The sequence below is a fragment of the Hevea brasiliensis genome, chromosome 7 (assembly GCF_030052815.1).
Source record: "Hevea brasiliensis isolate MT/VB/25A 57/8 chromosome 7, ASM3005281v1, whole genome shotgun sequence".
In the NCBI taxonomy this organism is placed as follows: Eukaryota; Viridiplantae; Streptophyta; class Magnoliopsida; order Malpighiales; family Euphorbiaceae; genus Hevea; species Hevea brasiliensis.
Genome location: NC_079499.1, coordinates 103150031 through 103167021, shown reverse-complemented (window position 1 = coordinate 103167021; position 16991 = coordinate 103150031). Strand labels below are relative to the sequence as shown.

Sequence of the window (16991 nt, the reverse complement as noted above, 5' to 3'; positions counted from 1 at the left end):
TATCAAGGATACGCATATAAAGGCTAAAAATTTATTTCCATAGCTTTTTAAATATCCATAAAGTCGAGTGTAAATTTTTTAAATGATTGATATATATTAATTAATCTTCTATTTCCCTTGAAATTTCCATGCAACATATGAGACTTAATTATCTTCAAATTGAAGAGTTTGTGGGCTCAAAAGCCTGAAAGATAACCAAAAAAAAAAAAAATTGAAAAGATTTAAGGTTTAAAAATAAGTTTTTTTAGAAAAAATAAATAAAAATTCAGAAGTTGCAATATCAGCTATGTAGGCATCATAATTCTCAAACACAGAATCCAATTGCATAAAAAACCCACGCATGCAATATACGAATGGTTGAATCTGATTAAATTTAGAGATGCAACACACAGCTGCAAGCAACCTAACCTAACCAAAACACCCAAATGATATGAATTAGGCAGCTAACAAAAATAGAGCAGGAAAATGCTGTCATCAACCCCCTCAAGAAAAAAACAAGCAGTCGCATATCGACGAATAATGGGAATTTGCAGTTGAACAATAAACCAACCTGCACCTTGCCTGTACAACTGTGTGTGTGTCTGCGTGTGTGTGTGTGTGTGTGTGTGTGAGAGAGAGAGAGAGAGAGAAACCTTACATCTTTTCAATTTTTTTTTATATATATATATATTTATTCAGCTCGCATGAAGTAGTTGAACAAAATAGTCTTACAAAATGAAAGAAATCTGTTCATGCATATATTCTAACATGTACATGAAATTCAAATATAACACCCATGCGAAACACCAAATGGATCATGGAACTGCACCAGCAGTTATGTGCCCAATGATAACCAGAAAGCTTCAATCTTGAAGAATAAATGGGATTTGACATACTGATTCAAGTCTTCCCTTGAATGCCCAAATCCACTCAACCAAGCCTGTCATGTTGAACGAATAGGAATTAATGAACAAATAAAAATCATAAGTGAGAAAATCAAACACCAACTGTTGCAATTTGGTTAAATCTACTTGAAGCAGAGAACAGAAACAAAGGGTGACACTAGGTTACTAGCATGACACACACGTGGTCAACAAAAATAATGTCTGGTCAAGTCCTTGTATTTGACAATAGAAACATTACAAGTCCATCACAGAGAAGAGTACCATTTTGTGGGGAAGGCAATTTACTAAGGTAAAAAAACAAAAAAGAGAATTCATGAAATAATGCTTTCCGATTCTATTAACATATCTCTAAACACATACAATTAGTCAATACTTCATTACAACATGTTTACTTGTATCACTGACTTAAAAGATGAAAACAATAAAGATACCAACATCAAATTTCACAACTCTATCTATCCATCCATCAAACTATAAAATGCACAGGGAAAGGATCCATACCCTTCTACAAACAGGAATTTGCACCTCATTCTGCAGGACAATCTAGCACCACTCAATTATAAAGTTAGGCACACCAAGGTTACATGCACTCTAGCTGCATCACAAAATTTTCTAAATTATTCTCATTCATTGTTAAGACTCTTTGATGAAGGGTATTGCCAATGGCTAATTCAACTTTAATTGGTCAGTACAGCTCTCATAATATGTGATCTACAAAAGTGGTTTTTAACTTTCCTAAAACAGACAGGTAGCTTATACCTCCTTGGAGAAAAAAACAGACAGGTAGCTTATAGGCACCTCATTGGAGAAATGGTTTCACATCATGTGTAAATCAGATAGACATTAGAATTTTAGCAGATTAACAGTTTAGAGGGGATTCCATCATACTTGAATGAGTTGACAGCTTTTAGAGGACTGCTCACATATTTTACCTCATCAACTTTTATCATACTTTCCTCATTGCTTTCGTGCTGATGCTCTTCCTTTCTCAAATTTCTAACAAAAAATTTACATAACAAATATACAAAACGATATTAATCACTGATGCGATGCATAACAGCATCAGCTTCAAGCCTTCAAAGCATAATTGCCATTTAAGCATTCATATCGCCGAAAATAACAGAGCGAACCTTGTCTGATGATGAATAACTCCAGCCAACCTCATTAAAAAAGGTGCTCTTAATCAAGGTGTTTGTGCTACACACTATATTGGCCAACAAAAATCTATGTTTTGGATGAAACCAATTCCAATGCCATCAGTTCAGTAAGATAGCTATGTGGAAATAAGAAAATAAGTACTTACAAGTCCAAATTCCTTATCATAGTTACATAGAGAGTTGTAGAGAATTCAAGAGGTACTCAACTTCTTGTGAATCTAAAATACAGCTTAATTTTACCATCCCTCAACTTAGGAGGTTGAAACGTTGCAGTCTCTCATCTTGAATTTATATCACAAATCTCCCCAAACATTAATTAAATGAACACCAAAGTCACTATCACTTGATTCCAGTGAAAGCTCCGACAAAATAATGGTTTGGCCATGCTGAATTGGATGTCTATTAATTAAATAACTCTTCTCTAATCCACATTGGATAATTTTCTCTCTCCTACAAGGCGAGGCACTCTCCCTCTCCCTCCCCCCCTCCTTCCCTCCCTCTCTCTCTCTCTCTCTCTCTCTCTCTCACCCTCTCCTCCACCCGCCCCCCACAACACCCCCCCCCCCAACCCACAAAATCTCTCTTCCCTTTTCCCCCCTTCTTTCTCCCTCTCAGCACCAAAGCCCCTCCTTGAAACATTCTCGCAAACCTACCCCCAACTGACCATTTTCACAAAACCAACACATCACCCCTCCCCAATCACAAGCACAGAGGAAGAGGCAACTTGCTTTCATCACAAAACATCAATAGAAAAGATAGAATTCTTCTTCATCACCTATAGATCTTCAATAGATCTTGCAGTCTCTATCATATCAGTAATCAGGAGGGATCTACATGATCTGATTTATTTTCTTCCCATTACATGGTCACCACCTGAAAATAGAGCATTCCTTTCCATAATCCATGGATCTCCTCCATGCCTTGCCCATATATTTCTGGAAAAAGCATGGATCTGCATAATGGGCAGGTAACCTGCCCTTCATCAACCCATTTGTCCAGGCACTCCTTGTGTAACATATGAGAAAATTTCCATAACTCTCATCTCTAATTCTTGATAGAAACTAATCACACTGGGCACATGCACTCTTCATCTTCATCCTTTCCTAACCTTTTGAGGAGACAGCTGATTTAACGATAGGGACATGAATCGAAGTTGGCAGAGTTTGTCAATTATAAGAACATAATTGGTCATCTCCTCTTCCATAGTATAAGCTTGTTCTGGTGGCTTGAGCAGACATAGAATTTGGCATCAGCTATCAAGTTTCAATTATAATTTTTTATGGGTTTTGCTAATTGGAAGAGAGTTGTAATTCTTTGAATGAATTTTCTGGGTTTGTGATTAATTATGAGGAAGGTGCTGCTTGTTGATTTATGTTGAAATTCTCAATTCTAATTATGCATCACATATTTTACCTCATCAACTTTTATCATACTTTCCTCATTGCTTTCGTGCTGATGCTCTTCCTTTCTCAAATTTCTAACAAAAAATTTACATAACAAATATACAAAACGATATTAATCACTGATGCGATGCATAACAGCATCAGCTTCAAGCCTTCAAAGCATAATTGCCATTTAAGCATTCATATCGCCGAAAATAACAGAGCGAACCTTGTCTGATGATGAATAACTCCAGCCAACCTCATTAAAAAAGGTGCTCTTAATCAAGGTGTTTGTGCTACACACTATATTGGCCAACAAAAATCTATGTTTTGGATGAAACCAATTCCAATGCCATCAGTTCAGTAAGATAGCTATGTGGAAATAAGAAAATAAGTACTTACAAGTCCAAATTCCTTATCATAGTTACATAGAGAGTTGTAGAGAATTCAAGAGGTACTCAACTTCTTGTGAATCTAAAATACAGCTTAATTTCACCATCCCTCAACTTAGGAGGTTGAAACGTTGCAGTCTCTCATCTTGAATTTATATCACAAATCTCCCCAAACATTAATTAAATGAACACCAAAGTCACTATCACTTGATTCCAGTGAAAGCTCCGACAAAATAATGGTTTGGCCATGCTGAATTGGATGTCTATTAATTAAATAACTCTTCTCTAATCCACATTGGATAATTTTCTCTCTCCTACGAGGCGAGGCACTCTCCCTCTCCCTCCCCCCCTCCTTCCCTCCCTCTCTCTCTCTCTCTCTCTCTCTCTCTCTCTCTCTCTCTCTCTTACCCTCTCCTCCACCCGCCCCCCACAACACCCCCCCCCCCCAACCCACAAAATCTCTCTTCCCTTTTCCCCCCTTCTTTCTCCCTCTCAGCACCAAAGCCCCTCCTTGAAACATTCTCGCAAACCTACCCCCAACTGACCATTTTCACAAAACCAACACATCACCCCTCCCCAATCACAAGCACAGAGGAAGAGGCAACTTGCTTTCATCACAAAACATCAATAGAAAAGATAGAATTCTTCTTCATCACCTATAGATCTTCAATAGATCTTGCAGTCTCTATCATATCAGTAATCAGGAGGGATCTACATGATCTGATTTATTTTCTTCCCATTACATGGTCACCACCTGAAAATAGAGCATTCCTTTCCATAATCCATGGATCTCCTCCATGCCTTGCCCATATATTTCTGGAAAAAGCATGGATCTGCATAATGGGCAGGTAACCTGCCCTTCATCAACCCATTTGTCCAGGCACTCCTTGTGTAACATATGAGAAAATTTCCATAACTCTCATCTCTAATTCTTGATAGAAACTAATCACACTGGGCACATGCACTCTTCATCTTCATCCTTTCCTAACCTTTTGAGGAGACAGCTGATTTAACGATAGGGACATGAATCGAAGTTGGCAGAGTTTGTCAATTATAAGAACATAATTGGTCATCTCCTCTTCCATAGTATAAGCTTGTTCTGGTGGCTTGAGCAGACATAGAATTTGGCATCAGCTATCAAGTTTCAATTATAATTTTTTATGGGTTTTGCTAATTGGAAGAGAGTTGTAATTCTTTGAATGAATTTTCTGGGTTTGTGATTAATTATGAGGAAGGTGCTGCTTGTTGATTTATGTTGAAATTCTCAATTCTAATTATAATTTTGGGTGAGAAAAAGAGATTGAGGGAGGGGGAAGGGAAAAAAGAGAAGAGGAGGAAGAGAGGGGGGGTAGAGATAGCTGAGATAGATTTTGAGTGTGCATGTGTGTGTGTGTGTGTGTGTGTGTGTGTGTGTGAGAGAGAGAGAGAGAGAGAGAGAGAGAGAGAGAGAGAGAGAAGAGGAAGAAGGAGAGAAAATAGAGAAAGAAATTGAGTACAGAGTGTTAACGCATGAGGAGAGAGAAAGAGTGACAAATTGGGAGGTGAGAGTATTTTTTATTAATGAAAATTCAACATGACCTCGAGGTCACAAGTTCAAGCCACGGAAACAGCCTATCTACGGAGTAAGGGTAAGGTTGCATACATCAACCCTCCCTAGAGCCCACAAGTGTGGAATGCTTCATGCACTAGGTCGCCTTTTTGAAAATCCAATGTGAAAATGCCACATCAGCATCTGCGCAGAGGCCCCAACAGACAGGTAAGAGTGACATTGTTGTTAATCAAATTATCGATTCAGGAGTTTTGCGATATAAAATTGAAGGTGAAATACGAAAGACTGTAACCTTACAACACCCTAATTTGAGGGACTATAGGAGAAATTAAGCCCTAGAAAATATATGAATTTTTGCTGAGTTACACACTAGATACTCTCTCTACACCGATTGTTTACGGAGTTTTGCAATATAAATTGAAGATGAAAGAGTGTAACATTACAACACCCTAATTTGAGGGATTGTAGGTGAAATTAAGCCCTAAAAAACATAAGCAGCTGAATATTTGCTGAGTTACACACCTAATACTCTCTCTAAACTGCTCTCCCTAATCTCTACTACAGCATATCAATTACATGCAACAACTTAAGTAACATACTGTAGAAGAGTAACAACTTAGATTAAAAATGACAGTCACTAGGTCAAATGCAGCTAATTCACACTGTTGAGATTATAAATCCCACATCGGGAAAATATAAAATGAAAGCGTAAATACAAGTGGGTAGATTGTAACATAGACTTTGCTAATCATTTTGATGTGTAAAATAATCTAATTACTTATATAAGCTCGAATTAAAATGAATTAAGTTGCAATTTGACTAACATTCTTTCCAAATTTAACATGGTATCAGAGTTCGGACTGGATTGTGGGTTTCAGCCGCCCACAAGGCTATATAATTGAACCCGTATTGGGTTAAAAATACAAAATAATTGTCAAGTTACAACCATATGGTTGCACTTGAGGGGGGAGTGCTGAGATAATAAATCCCACATCAAGAAAATACAAAAATGAAAGGGTAAATATATGTGGGCAGATTGCAAAATTGACTTGACTAGTTATTTTGATGTGTATAGCAATCTAATCACTGATATAAGTCCGAACTAAAATGAATTAAATTGTACTTTGACCAACACTCTCTCCAAATTTAACATACACAAAAGAGCGTCTCACAGTGTGCAAGGCTTCCACACAACAAAACTTAAAAAATGAAAAAGAAAGGAAAATAATTCATGCCAGAAACTCAGAATGAAACAGGAAACAATCTATAAACGTCTATATTTATTAATATAAGATGATGAAGCCTAATAAAGCAAAGTTTTTAACAGAGTAAATCTAAAACAACATTTCAAATTACTATGGCAAAATTACATTCATAGACCATTTTCAGGTTTATAAACAACAAAAATGGAAAATGTTTTGACTTTCAACTATTTACAAAAAATAAATAAACGAAATAAAATTATTCCTAGGAATAGATAAGTGATTCAGGCAAATCATGCAGCCATGCAGTGTTGTTTGAACCCAACATTGAGAAACTTATTAACAAAAGCAGTCCTAAACAGTAGAAAGCACAAATACATGACAAAACAATACGAAAGGGAGTGATTTCTATAAACGAACCTTGAAGAACCAGCATTGATATTCCTATGAAGAATTCGAGCACCACCAGAATCCCCACCATCAATCAACTCTCTCAACCCCAAATTCCCCATTTTCTCCTCTTCCTTCTCCTCCTCTTCCTCTTCCTTGTCCACCTTACTAACCCCGCCAGATCTGGCCACCTTACCCTGCAGCCTCTCAAAGTAATTTCCATAAATATACTCAGGAGTGTATCCATTCTCTTCATCAAACAGCATAATATGTCCATGCCACTCCCACACTCGATAATCTGATCCTTTTTCCTCATGAAACCCAACACATATGTGATGTTCACCAATTGTAACTGCCTGACCCGAGTTGGGGTTCAATGAATCAGTCTTACCTGAGAGGATGAGTCGAATGATTTCCTTCTCAAGCTTGGATTCTTCTTTAGAGAGCTGGGTTCTGGAATCAGAGCAATCATCATCAGAGTTATCAGAGTTATTGTATGCAGCATCAAAGAGGAGGTCCTCAAGTGACTGAGAGAGGAAGGGATTGTGGGTAGAATTTGGAGGATGGATTTGCAGTCGGCCCATTAGGGTTTGAAGCAGGAGATTGTCAAAATTGGAGGTGTTGGTGAACGAGCTCATAGTGTTTGCGTTTAGGTTTTGGCTTCAATTATCAGAGAACAATAGAACTCAATATAGATCTGCAAAAGACATAGATTCAAGACTTCCATCAGTATAATCTCTAAGAACATGACCTCTTGGAAGTAAAGCCATAAAAGATAAAGCCCTAAAGCAATATTTGGTAGAGGAGTGAGTACAAATCACAATGTTAAAAGAAAATGATGAAACATCAGTAAAAAGTTTCAACTTTTATATTCTGGTATTTTACCATATTTTAGCTAAATAGTCAGTTATTTAAGATAGATTAATATTATTAGAGAACCACTGTTGTTAACATCCTGGATTGGCTCAAAATGTATATAAACTCAGAATGACCAAGTTAAACTTGCAATTTCAAATTGCGAAATCAGTAATTTTTCAAGTTTACAATTTTATCTACTTGAATGTTTCTAGTTTACAATCTTCTTTTTCAAGTATGAATACCACTTCCATTTGCTTACTTGGACACCATTTTCTAGGTTTTAAGGTATAGAAATGAAATAAAAGATCTTGCCTAACTACTACTTATGTGCTACTAAAATAATCATTCATCCACAGGTAAATGTATATATTATACTTTCGTTGTTATTATTATTATTATTATTATTATTATTATTATTATAATAATAAAAATAAACTAATATTTGTAAATGAAGTTTAAACAAATATTAACTTATAAAATTGTCATGTGATTTAACAGTAAAACAGCAGAAACGAGTCCTATCGAGTTGCCCACAACCAGTTATTTGCAGCACTCAAATAAAAGTGTGTTTAATTCACACTACAAATACACATATTGATCGGACTCCAATTACTAGTACTGACAATTGGATTTGAATATGACTACAGAAAAATTCAAATACCATTAAATCACATCCTCCACAGATAGAACAAGGAGCATTCCTCTAGCTAATTCATGACTTCCTCTTTTTCCAGCTAAATAGTCACTTCTTAGTTGAAAACCCAAGATGATGGATAGAATTAGCAAGTAACTAATTAGAACCCAAGAACAGAACAAGAAATACACATAAAAAACACCAAAAGATGAAGGGGAAAAAATCAGGGTTGCGCAAAGATAGATTCATCAAAAGTAAAATAAGAAAATTGAAGAATATCATAATCAGGGTTATAGATTTCATGAAACTAAAGGAATTTAAAGGCAAGAATTAGTGGATGTGCTAGATATTGAGCATGCATGAAGACATTATAGAGAGAAAAGTGTAGAAAAGAAACGAAGGGAAGGGTTGAGAACGAACCTTTGGGGTGTAGAGAGAGGATCCAGGAGGATGACGGTAGCGATTCCCTTGCCGACGAAAGCGAGAACGCAGCTGTTGTCGAAAGCGAGAGGGGGAGAGATAAAGGGATGACCAATTGAGCATCGAGCAGGAGGCAGTAGGAGCGGAGGGGTTTAAGTCAGTGGTTTAGGAATATAAACGGTGTCGTTTAATTTGCCTAGAAAAGGATAAGAAAGATAGGAACGCGTACGCGAATTTGAAGATATTTGTTGCCAGTTTGGGGTTAACAGGATTAAATGATCAAATTAAATCAAAATATGAAAAAAGAAAAATTAAATAGTTTAAAATTTATAATATATAATTTACATGTTAATAACTAATAAAATATTAATAAAACATAAATCATAATTATATGTTATCTATAAAATAATAAAATATTATATGTTGTAAATAACATGTATGGTAAATAAAATTATAATTTATAAATAAATAAATAAATAAATATCTAGTTCTAAAGATGGTGATGTCGTTATTAAAATAAAATTTTACAGAATTAATATATAGGAATGTAAAAAAATATGTAATCGAAAATGGCAAAGTTGTAATTAAAAGGATTAATAAGAGATTTGTGTTGCTTTCGATTATTAGTAAAAATAGTCAAGCCCCAGGCTGGGGTGAAGCCCACAGAAAATTTAGAATACAAAATATAAATAAAATTATTTTATTTTTATTATTATTTATTATAATTTTTAAAAGTATTTAATAAATATTTTAAAAATAATATTTACCAATAATAATTAAAATAGTAATTTCAAACACTATCAAAAGTAGAGATGGGTACAATTCAATCTAGAATTAAAACTAAATTGATCTAATTTAAAATTAAAACTGACCAAATCTAAATTAATTAAAATCGAATCAGAACCAATTACTCTTTTAGTTCGATTTCAAGTTTAGAAAGGAAGTTTGCCTATTAATTTGAGTAAAATAAAATCCAATTGAATGAAATTTTTGATTACCGACCAATTTGATATTGCTGTTAAAACTATTATTAAAAAAAATACTTTTTAGATATACTACTTTCAGAATATTAAAAAACAATTTAAATTAAATTTGACAAGCTTTAATAATAAAATAATTTTTTTCAAACTGTTTTTTTCAACATGTAAAATAATATTTTTACTTAGAAAAACAGCTTCAGGACCCAAACACAATGCTAAACAGGCACTACATTTGTTTTTTCCTTTAATTGGATTTGACTTGCCTTTCTTCAAGCAAAAAATATAGGAGTTGATGAATGGTAAACCATAAATTGGAAAATTTGTTTTGAAATAAAAGAGAAACTTTAGAATTAATAGGATGCACCGTTAACATCAGTATGCAGCTTCTATTTTTGTTATTAAGAATAAAAGAATGTACTGCTCTATCATTCCTATATAGGAAAAAAAAATGCATGTACAACCTTGCCCAGCATGCTAAGCACCTGATCAGCAATAATAACTACAAAAATAATCCTACACCACAACCTACAGAGAGACAAAACTGTAAGCACCATGGCTCGAACACTTTCACAACTTCAAACTTTTAAGACAATGCCCATAAATTATCACCAAATTCACCAAAACACAAGCAGAGCAGGCATCCAAGTATCATTTTTCAACTGCACACCTACATTATAGTTTTCCCACAGATGCCGCTCAGGCAGCTCCTGCTTGAGCAGGGCCCTCGGACCTGAAAGAACGACCACGCCCACGGCCCCTTCCCCTGCCACGACCACGCCCTGCAAGACCCCCCAGTGAGGTTTAATACAAGAACAGAATTTCATACAAACTAACAATAACTAGGAACACAAAATGCTAAAAATATGCATGGTTGTAAAGATTATGGACAACTCATATTTTCTCCCTTCAATTTTCCCTAAATGGAATTGTTTGCTATTATATCCTTGAACTTCTTTATTTGGTGCTATCAATTCCAATTTTGCTGACTAAACAAAATTAGTCAAAATTGATATTAAAATCTTTGCTAACATCATTGACCATGCCACGACATTTTTAAATACATTTTTTTTTTCATTTTTGTCAAAAATAACAAAATGCATTCTCTTCTTAAATAGAGAAAATTAATATCTAATTACAATTCTTTAACCTTGACTATGTCAAATTCATATGAGCAATTTTTTTTCAAAAAAAAGGTCATTAGAACAAGAAATTAAGCTTTTCAATATTACTTTGAAAAATCAGTATTATATTATATTAAAAAAATGAAAAGTAACAGATTTTAAAAAAGACTGTCTTCTACCATGACAAATATTAATGTCATCATTAAATTAGATATCAATTTGACCATTTTGCTTAAAAAAAAAAAAAAACACATACACACACACACTCAATAGCACAAGATCAAAAGCTTTAGGGATTCAACAGCAAAAGCTTTCGCTTAGAAGACTTGATAGAAAAAGCAAAAAGTTTAGGAGTGAACAATTTCATTTTAACTATCATTCCTAAAGATTAAGAGAAAATAATTCATTTTAATTATTCTCATGTTTTCTAGAAGTAACAGATGGAACACTATATGCATACAGCGCCAGACATTAATAATGTACACACCCAAATTTGATCTTATGCAAAATTCATTCACAGGACAGTTCATAATAGGCTTATGGATAATTTAGAACAAAGTCAGGCAAGGTATACTCTGATGCATTTCAAAGACAGACATTTCAACTTAAAACTAGTGGCACATCATACATACTTTTTATTTCCCAATGCATCCACTTGTTCACTTCATGGTAACAATTCTATTATCTACAGATAAACTCTCAATTTCTAAAAGCTAATGACATTCTCCGTCCATTCCTACAACAAAGAGACAAACATGAAGTTCTTACGTAGAAAATGTGGCATCAATTTCAGAAAGCATTCAAAAAGAACCAATGTCAGATAACATTCAGATAGTCATCTCTCTTCTTAATTTTTGTAAATTCAATCTTAACTACAAAAGCTCCTATTGCTCTAAACTGCATGCTATCACAATGAAGTAGAAGTGTAATTTAAAATAATGAGAATGCAAGACTTGCATATGTGCCAAATAGTGGTTTGCCTTCTTAAGGTCCCCATCGTTACACAGTTATCTACAAGATGACAGAACCCAGTTTGTTCAAATTGTATTGTGCTAGTTCATAACAATGAACTCCCTTTCTGAGATTAGGAGATGTTTCATTAGTGACAACAGAAACACATAATAACTAAGGAGCTAAGTTTAGCAAAAGTTTCAATTGCAATTCATATGATCAGAACACAAACCGACTCGAGTCCAAGGGGGGGGAGGAAATAGAGTTTATATATCACTAGTTCTAGAAACGTACCACGACGAGGGGCAGGCAGTGCCTCAAATTCACCATAGTCATAGTATCCACTTGATTGACCACCAAATCCTCGCCCGCGACCACGGCCTCGGCCTCGAAGAAAACGGCCTCTACCACGGCCTCTACCTCTGCCACCATAGCCATGCCCACCATCCCAACCATCACCATTATAATCTCCTCCTACATTGTAATTCCCTACAAATACATAATAATAAAACTAAATAAGCTAGGCCACTTATAAATTAGAATTCTATGAATATGGCATTGCTAGAAAGAATATATGCTCCAGATAATTTAGGAGTCCCACTTCACATTCAAAGAACACATGGAGTCTTATACTCATCACTTAAACCAAGTCTTTGACCTCTTCTGTTTAAAATGCTTTTGATGTATGTAAACTTTTGATAGATTGAAATGAATCCAAATTTAAAACAACTAGACTAATTCAAAATGGAAAATAAACATAAAAATGGCAGTATGGTGCCAACAGAAAACCAAAATTAGAGAGCTAAGCACATTCAACAAGAGGAGGACTAATTTAAAACCCACATGCAGTCAGTGACCATGCAATAATGATGCTAAACTATAATAGGAAAACCAACAAATTGTTGCATACATTTTGCTTATGAGTGCAAAACCATCCACTTAGATATCTGTACCATATGCCAGACAAAAATGTAACATCAATAAATGAATATTCTGTAGAAGCAGTAAGCTCTAGCTCTACCTCTGCCCCTTCCTCTTCCCCAACTACCATATCCCCTTCCTCGCATTCTTGGTGAGCCTTCTGAATTAGACAAAAGTAAAGTATGAAAATCAATTCTATTTTTAATAGCTGGAGAGAGCATCATAAATACATAGAAAGGGTTGTCACTACACCTCCTTCATCTTCAAATTCATTCAATGGCTTCACTTGATCAACCGGAATAGGAGGTTGATATCTGCATTGGAAGATGATAGAAAGGAAATTAGGAATGATCTTGGTAACATCAAATGAAATTTCAAGGTCACAGCTCCAATACAAAGAACAATAACAGCCCCAGAGGCCGTAGGAAAAGGAAACTTCAGGATCCAGAAACAAAATATTTCAAATTCACAAGTAAATCCCAAACTAATTGGGATAGGCTATATGGATCCATTTGAAATAAAAGTTTACACATGATACTATAATCATTCACAAACCCTGAGGCACTATCAATTAAATTTAAACAAGATTACTTGAAATATACTTTTTAGAGTACACAAGCCATTTTCTAATTCAGATCACTGTGTGTTTATCATAAAATGTACATGTTCCTCAGGCACACTTGAAATGGAAAATTAACTGTTTTATATATGTGAACCATCAACAAGTTCTGTAAGTCAGTCCAGTTTTATTTCAACAAAACAGTGAAATGTATGTTCCAAGAATGTAAAGCAAAACAGCTCGATTCCTGATTTGACAGCAGCAAAATGATAAAAAAATTCCAATCCAAAAAGATCACATGTACATATGATATTAAAAAAAAAATGAAACTACATGCACATCAATTGTTTACATGTACAAATTTTAGCAATATTACCAGAAAAATTCAGGCAGCTTTACATGATAAATGCAACTATAAGAAAAAAAATATTACCAATCACTCATTCAGTCATAACTATAACACAACCAACCATAAAACTGAAATAAGATTAGCATTGCCTATAACCTGATTTATAATCATCACTGTCTATGCACCATGTACCCCAAGGACAAAACACCAACATAGTTACATTGCTAACAGAGAGTCACAGCATTCACTGCTAATCCAAAATTACCCTGTGGAGGATGTATCCAGCTCCTTCTTTGAAAAAGTGATCGTAATCATTGAAACATGTCGAGTAGTCTCAAGACTGCAAGAAAAGAGAGAAGCCATTATTGCGCTATTTACACACTGAAATGGGATTTGCATGATGCTCAGTAGAATAAATGTCAGAAGTTACATACGGAAGAAGGCCTTCTTCTAGTGGCTCCCACATGTCAGTTATATCAGTTGATTCAATTGCAGTGTTCTGATGCAGACCAACAATTCTTCTCTGATAAGAGAAAAGACAATAGCTGATGAGAAAGAGGAGGCAAAGAGACATAGAGAAGGCAACAGTGAGAACCCTCATCCCACCTTGATTAACTCTGCAATCATTACTGTCTTATTTATAGCTCTGCCCATGGCTTTAAGAATGATTTCATTAGACCCTTTCTCCTGTATACACACACCCCCAAAGAAATTAAGGAGAAAAAATAGAGGAAAAAGGTTAAACAGAGTAACTGAAAAAAAGAGTTACATTAACCTCTAATGTGGAACAAGAAGCAACATCTACGAACTATGAATCATAATTAGCAGTCTAATTCAACTATGGTGACTAAAAAAAAAAGAACTCCAATATATGCAACTGCAAAACTTCAAAGGCCATTTCAAATCGCATTCTGCTATAGATTCCATTTCAGAACAAACCTTCTTTCACTTCTTGTCTTTTATATGAGAAAACCACTACACAAGCTATTCATCAAACACAATTCTGTCAATTCTGTAATCACAAAAACTAAAGATGGGTATATGTAGAGCAATTGCTGCAGTTCTATTTGAGGATCAACATACTCAAGGAAACTTTAAAATATTCCATCAAAATTGTCACTTAACTTGTCGAAAACACATCACAATAAGCAAGGAATAAACCCAAAAAAGAGAGGGGATTACCTGGAGGAGAGTGGTGGCATAGGTAATATAATTTCTCATCCTACCCTGAGTGGTAATGCGAATCTCATTCTCATTTATTGGCGTATCCGCCTTAGGCTTCTCGATCCTCTGGTACCTATCCATCTGCTACACATAAAAAACTACTCAAAAAGAGTCTTACCGAAATAAAATTTCAAATTCTGCTTCGAGTTACCAAAGAAAACCAAAATCAAGTGATGATAAGAAAAACTTTCGAGACAGAAATACCAACTTCAAGAAAAAGCAACCATGATTTTCCCAAAAATTTTCACTAAAAAAATTACTATGAAATCAAAGAAATCAAAATTAGGGTTTTGAAGGATAAGCATATACCGTGAGTGTCAATCAAACAGTTGCAGAGGCAACGCAAAACCACTCTCCCTCTGGCTCTGGCGCTCTGTTGGCCTATCGTTTGAGTGCAGCTTTTTCTTTGGGAAATTTATTATGCAAACTCGAAAGAGTTTTTATATGTTGGGCATGAAGAAATCCATGAAATGAAGCAAAGAGCTTAAGCAGAAGGTAGCAGTGAAATTGTAGAGATTTGATTGGAGAAGAAAAAGGATAACCAAAGCAGTTCAGAGAGAGTAGGGCCTTCTGATCCCGGTCTTCTCGCCTAGGAGACCGGCACAAAGATTGAGATCACTCCATCGTGGTAAAGCCCACTCTCTTCCTTTAGGCTTAAGCCCACTAAATCCAAACAGGGGTTAGGGTGGGTTATGCACCATTAATCAAGGTTTTTGCCCTGTTGACGTTTTATGCAAGGGAATTCAGGACTTCCTTATCCGTTTGTTTGGATCGAGGGAAATGGAGAGAAATTAAGAGAAATTATATTTTTTTTAATTTCTCTTCATAAATTTAAAATATTTCTCTTTAATTTAAAGTAAAATAAAGAAAAATAAAGAGAATTAGGTATTATTTATATAAAAATTACCTATATATTCTTAATATTGTATAATAATAAAATTATAAATTAATGATAATTAAGTAATTTTATTAGGAGAAAAATTTCTTTTCTCCTTTATTTTATCAAAGTATCCAAATAATAGAAAAGAAATTTAATTACTTTTATTTTCTTTTCTCTTTATTTATCCTCTTTAATTTCTCCATTAGGATCCAAATAAAGGGTTATAATAGTTTCCTTTAATTTTATTATTATTTTTTTTATTTATTGGAGGTTGCAATTCACTTGATTTATAATTATTTTTAAAATCATTAATTATATAATCTATAATTAATATTTATTTAATAATATATCTATCAAATTCTAATTAGACTCTAATTAAATGGTAAATATTTAATTATTTGTCTTTACCAATTCAATAATTGGACCAATTTTAGAAACTTTAATGTAAAGGAGAGAGATAGATAAAGAGAGGATGAGTGAGATAGTGGGAGAAACAAATAGAATGAGATAATATGAGAGGAAAATACAGAAAAAATAATAAAGAGAGAATATAGGAAAGTGAGAAAGAGCATAAAAGAGAAAGACAAAATAGAAAATAATAAATGGACGTGGCACATCAATTTCATAATTACTAATTATAAATAACAAAATCGTATTACAATGATTGTATTATTTATTAAATTAATATGAAAAATATTTTTTATTATTTAATTATAATATTAAATTAATGATATATATTTATATTATATATATATATAAATATTTTTATATTTCACTAAATTAAAAAAATAAAAATAACTTATATTTTTTTTAATTAAGAAAATATTTTCTATTGATTATTTTTTTTAATATCTTAAGTTCTAAAAAATATAAAAAAATATTTCTCATAAAATAAATAGAATTTGAGAATGACAAAGTATTATTGTTTAAAAATTTCCAGGTTATGGAATATTAGTATGTATAATAAACATTAAAATCTCTTTATCAACTTAAGTTCTATTTAGTATTATTATTAAGAAAAATATTTTTTTAAATATATTAATTAAAAAGTATTAAAAAATATTTTAAAATTAATTTTGATAAATTTTAATTATAATAATATTAAAATAATAAAATAATTTTTTTTAAACTATTTTTT

At 33.7% G+C, this 16991-nt stretch overlaps 2 protein-coding genes across 4 annotated transcripts; both read right to left on the bottom strand.

The window, feature by feature from the left end:
- Window positions 1-623: 623 nt before the first annotated feature.
- On the bottom strand, window positions 624-9027 carry LOC110636409 (uncharacterized). The gene is made up of 3 exons (XM_021786109.2): window positions 8869-9027; window positions 6987-7653; window positions 624-919 (listed from the first exon to the last, which is right to left on the bottom strand). The coding sequence occupies exons 2-3, from the start codon at window positions 7592-7594 to the stop codon at window positions 910-912; spliced, it is 618 nt and encodes a 205-aa protein (XP_021641801.1). The 5' UTR covers window positions 7595-7653; window positions 8869-9027; the 3' UTR covers window positions 624-909.
- Window positions 9028-10207: 1180 nt separating this feature from the next.
- LOC110636408 (uncharacterized) lies at window positions 10208-15668 on the bottom strand. 3 transcript variants are annotated; one of them, XR_002491339.2, is made up of 10 exons: window positions 15283-15668; window positions 14932-15054; window positions 14356-14436; window positions 14184-14272; window positions 14015-14089; window positions 13094-13155; window positions 12942-13001; window positions 12215-12409; window positions 11602-11705; window positions 10489-10627 (listed from the first exon to the last, which is right to left on the bottom strand). XR_002491339.2 is itself a non-coding variant. In XM_058150383.1 (9 exons), exons 2-9 carry the CDS (start codon window positions 15052-15054, stop codon window positions 10545-10547), a joined length of 768 nt encoding a protein of 255 aa, XP_058006366.1. In that variant the 5' UTR covers window positions 15055-15057; window positions 15283-15663; the 3' UTR covers window positions 10208-10544. The 3 variants fall into 3 exon arrangements, 2 of the variants coding, with proteins under 2 accessions (XP_058006366.1, XP_021641799.2); XM_058150383.1 differs by lacking the exon at window positions 11602-11705 and having other exon boundaries at window positions 10208-10627; window positions 14932-15057; window positions 15283-15663; XM_021786107.2 differs by lacking the exon at window positions 11602-11705 and having other exon boundaries at window positions 10208-10627; window positions 15283-15657.
- Window positions 15669-16991: the final 1323 nt, after the last annotated feature.

Excerpts from the sequence above, each read along its gene's own strand:
- LOC110636408 (XM_058150383.1), bottom strand. The coding sequence starts at position 15,054 with ATGGATAGGTACCAGAGGATCGAGAAGCCTAAGGCGGATACGCCAATA. Across the intron at positions 14,437-14,931 it reads ATGCCACCACTCTCCTCCAG|GAGAAAGGGTCTAATGAAAT; the intron begins GTAATCCCCTCT and ends GTGTGTATACAG. Across the intron at positions 14,273-14,355 it reads TGATTGCAGAGTTAATCAAG|AGAAGAATTGTTGGTCTGCA; the intron begins GTGGGATGAGGG and ends TTCTCTTATCAG.
- LOC110636409 (XM_021786109.2), bottom strand. The coding sequence starts at position 7,594 with ATGAGCTCGTTCACCAACACCTCCAATTTTGACAATCTCCTGCTTCAA.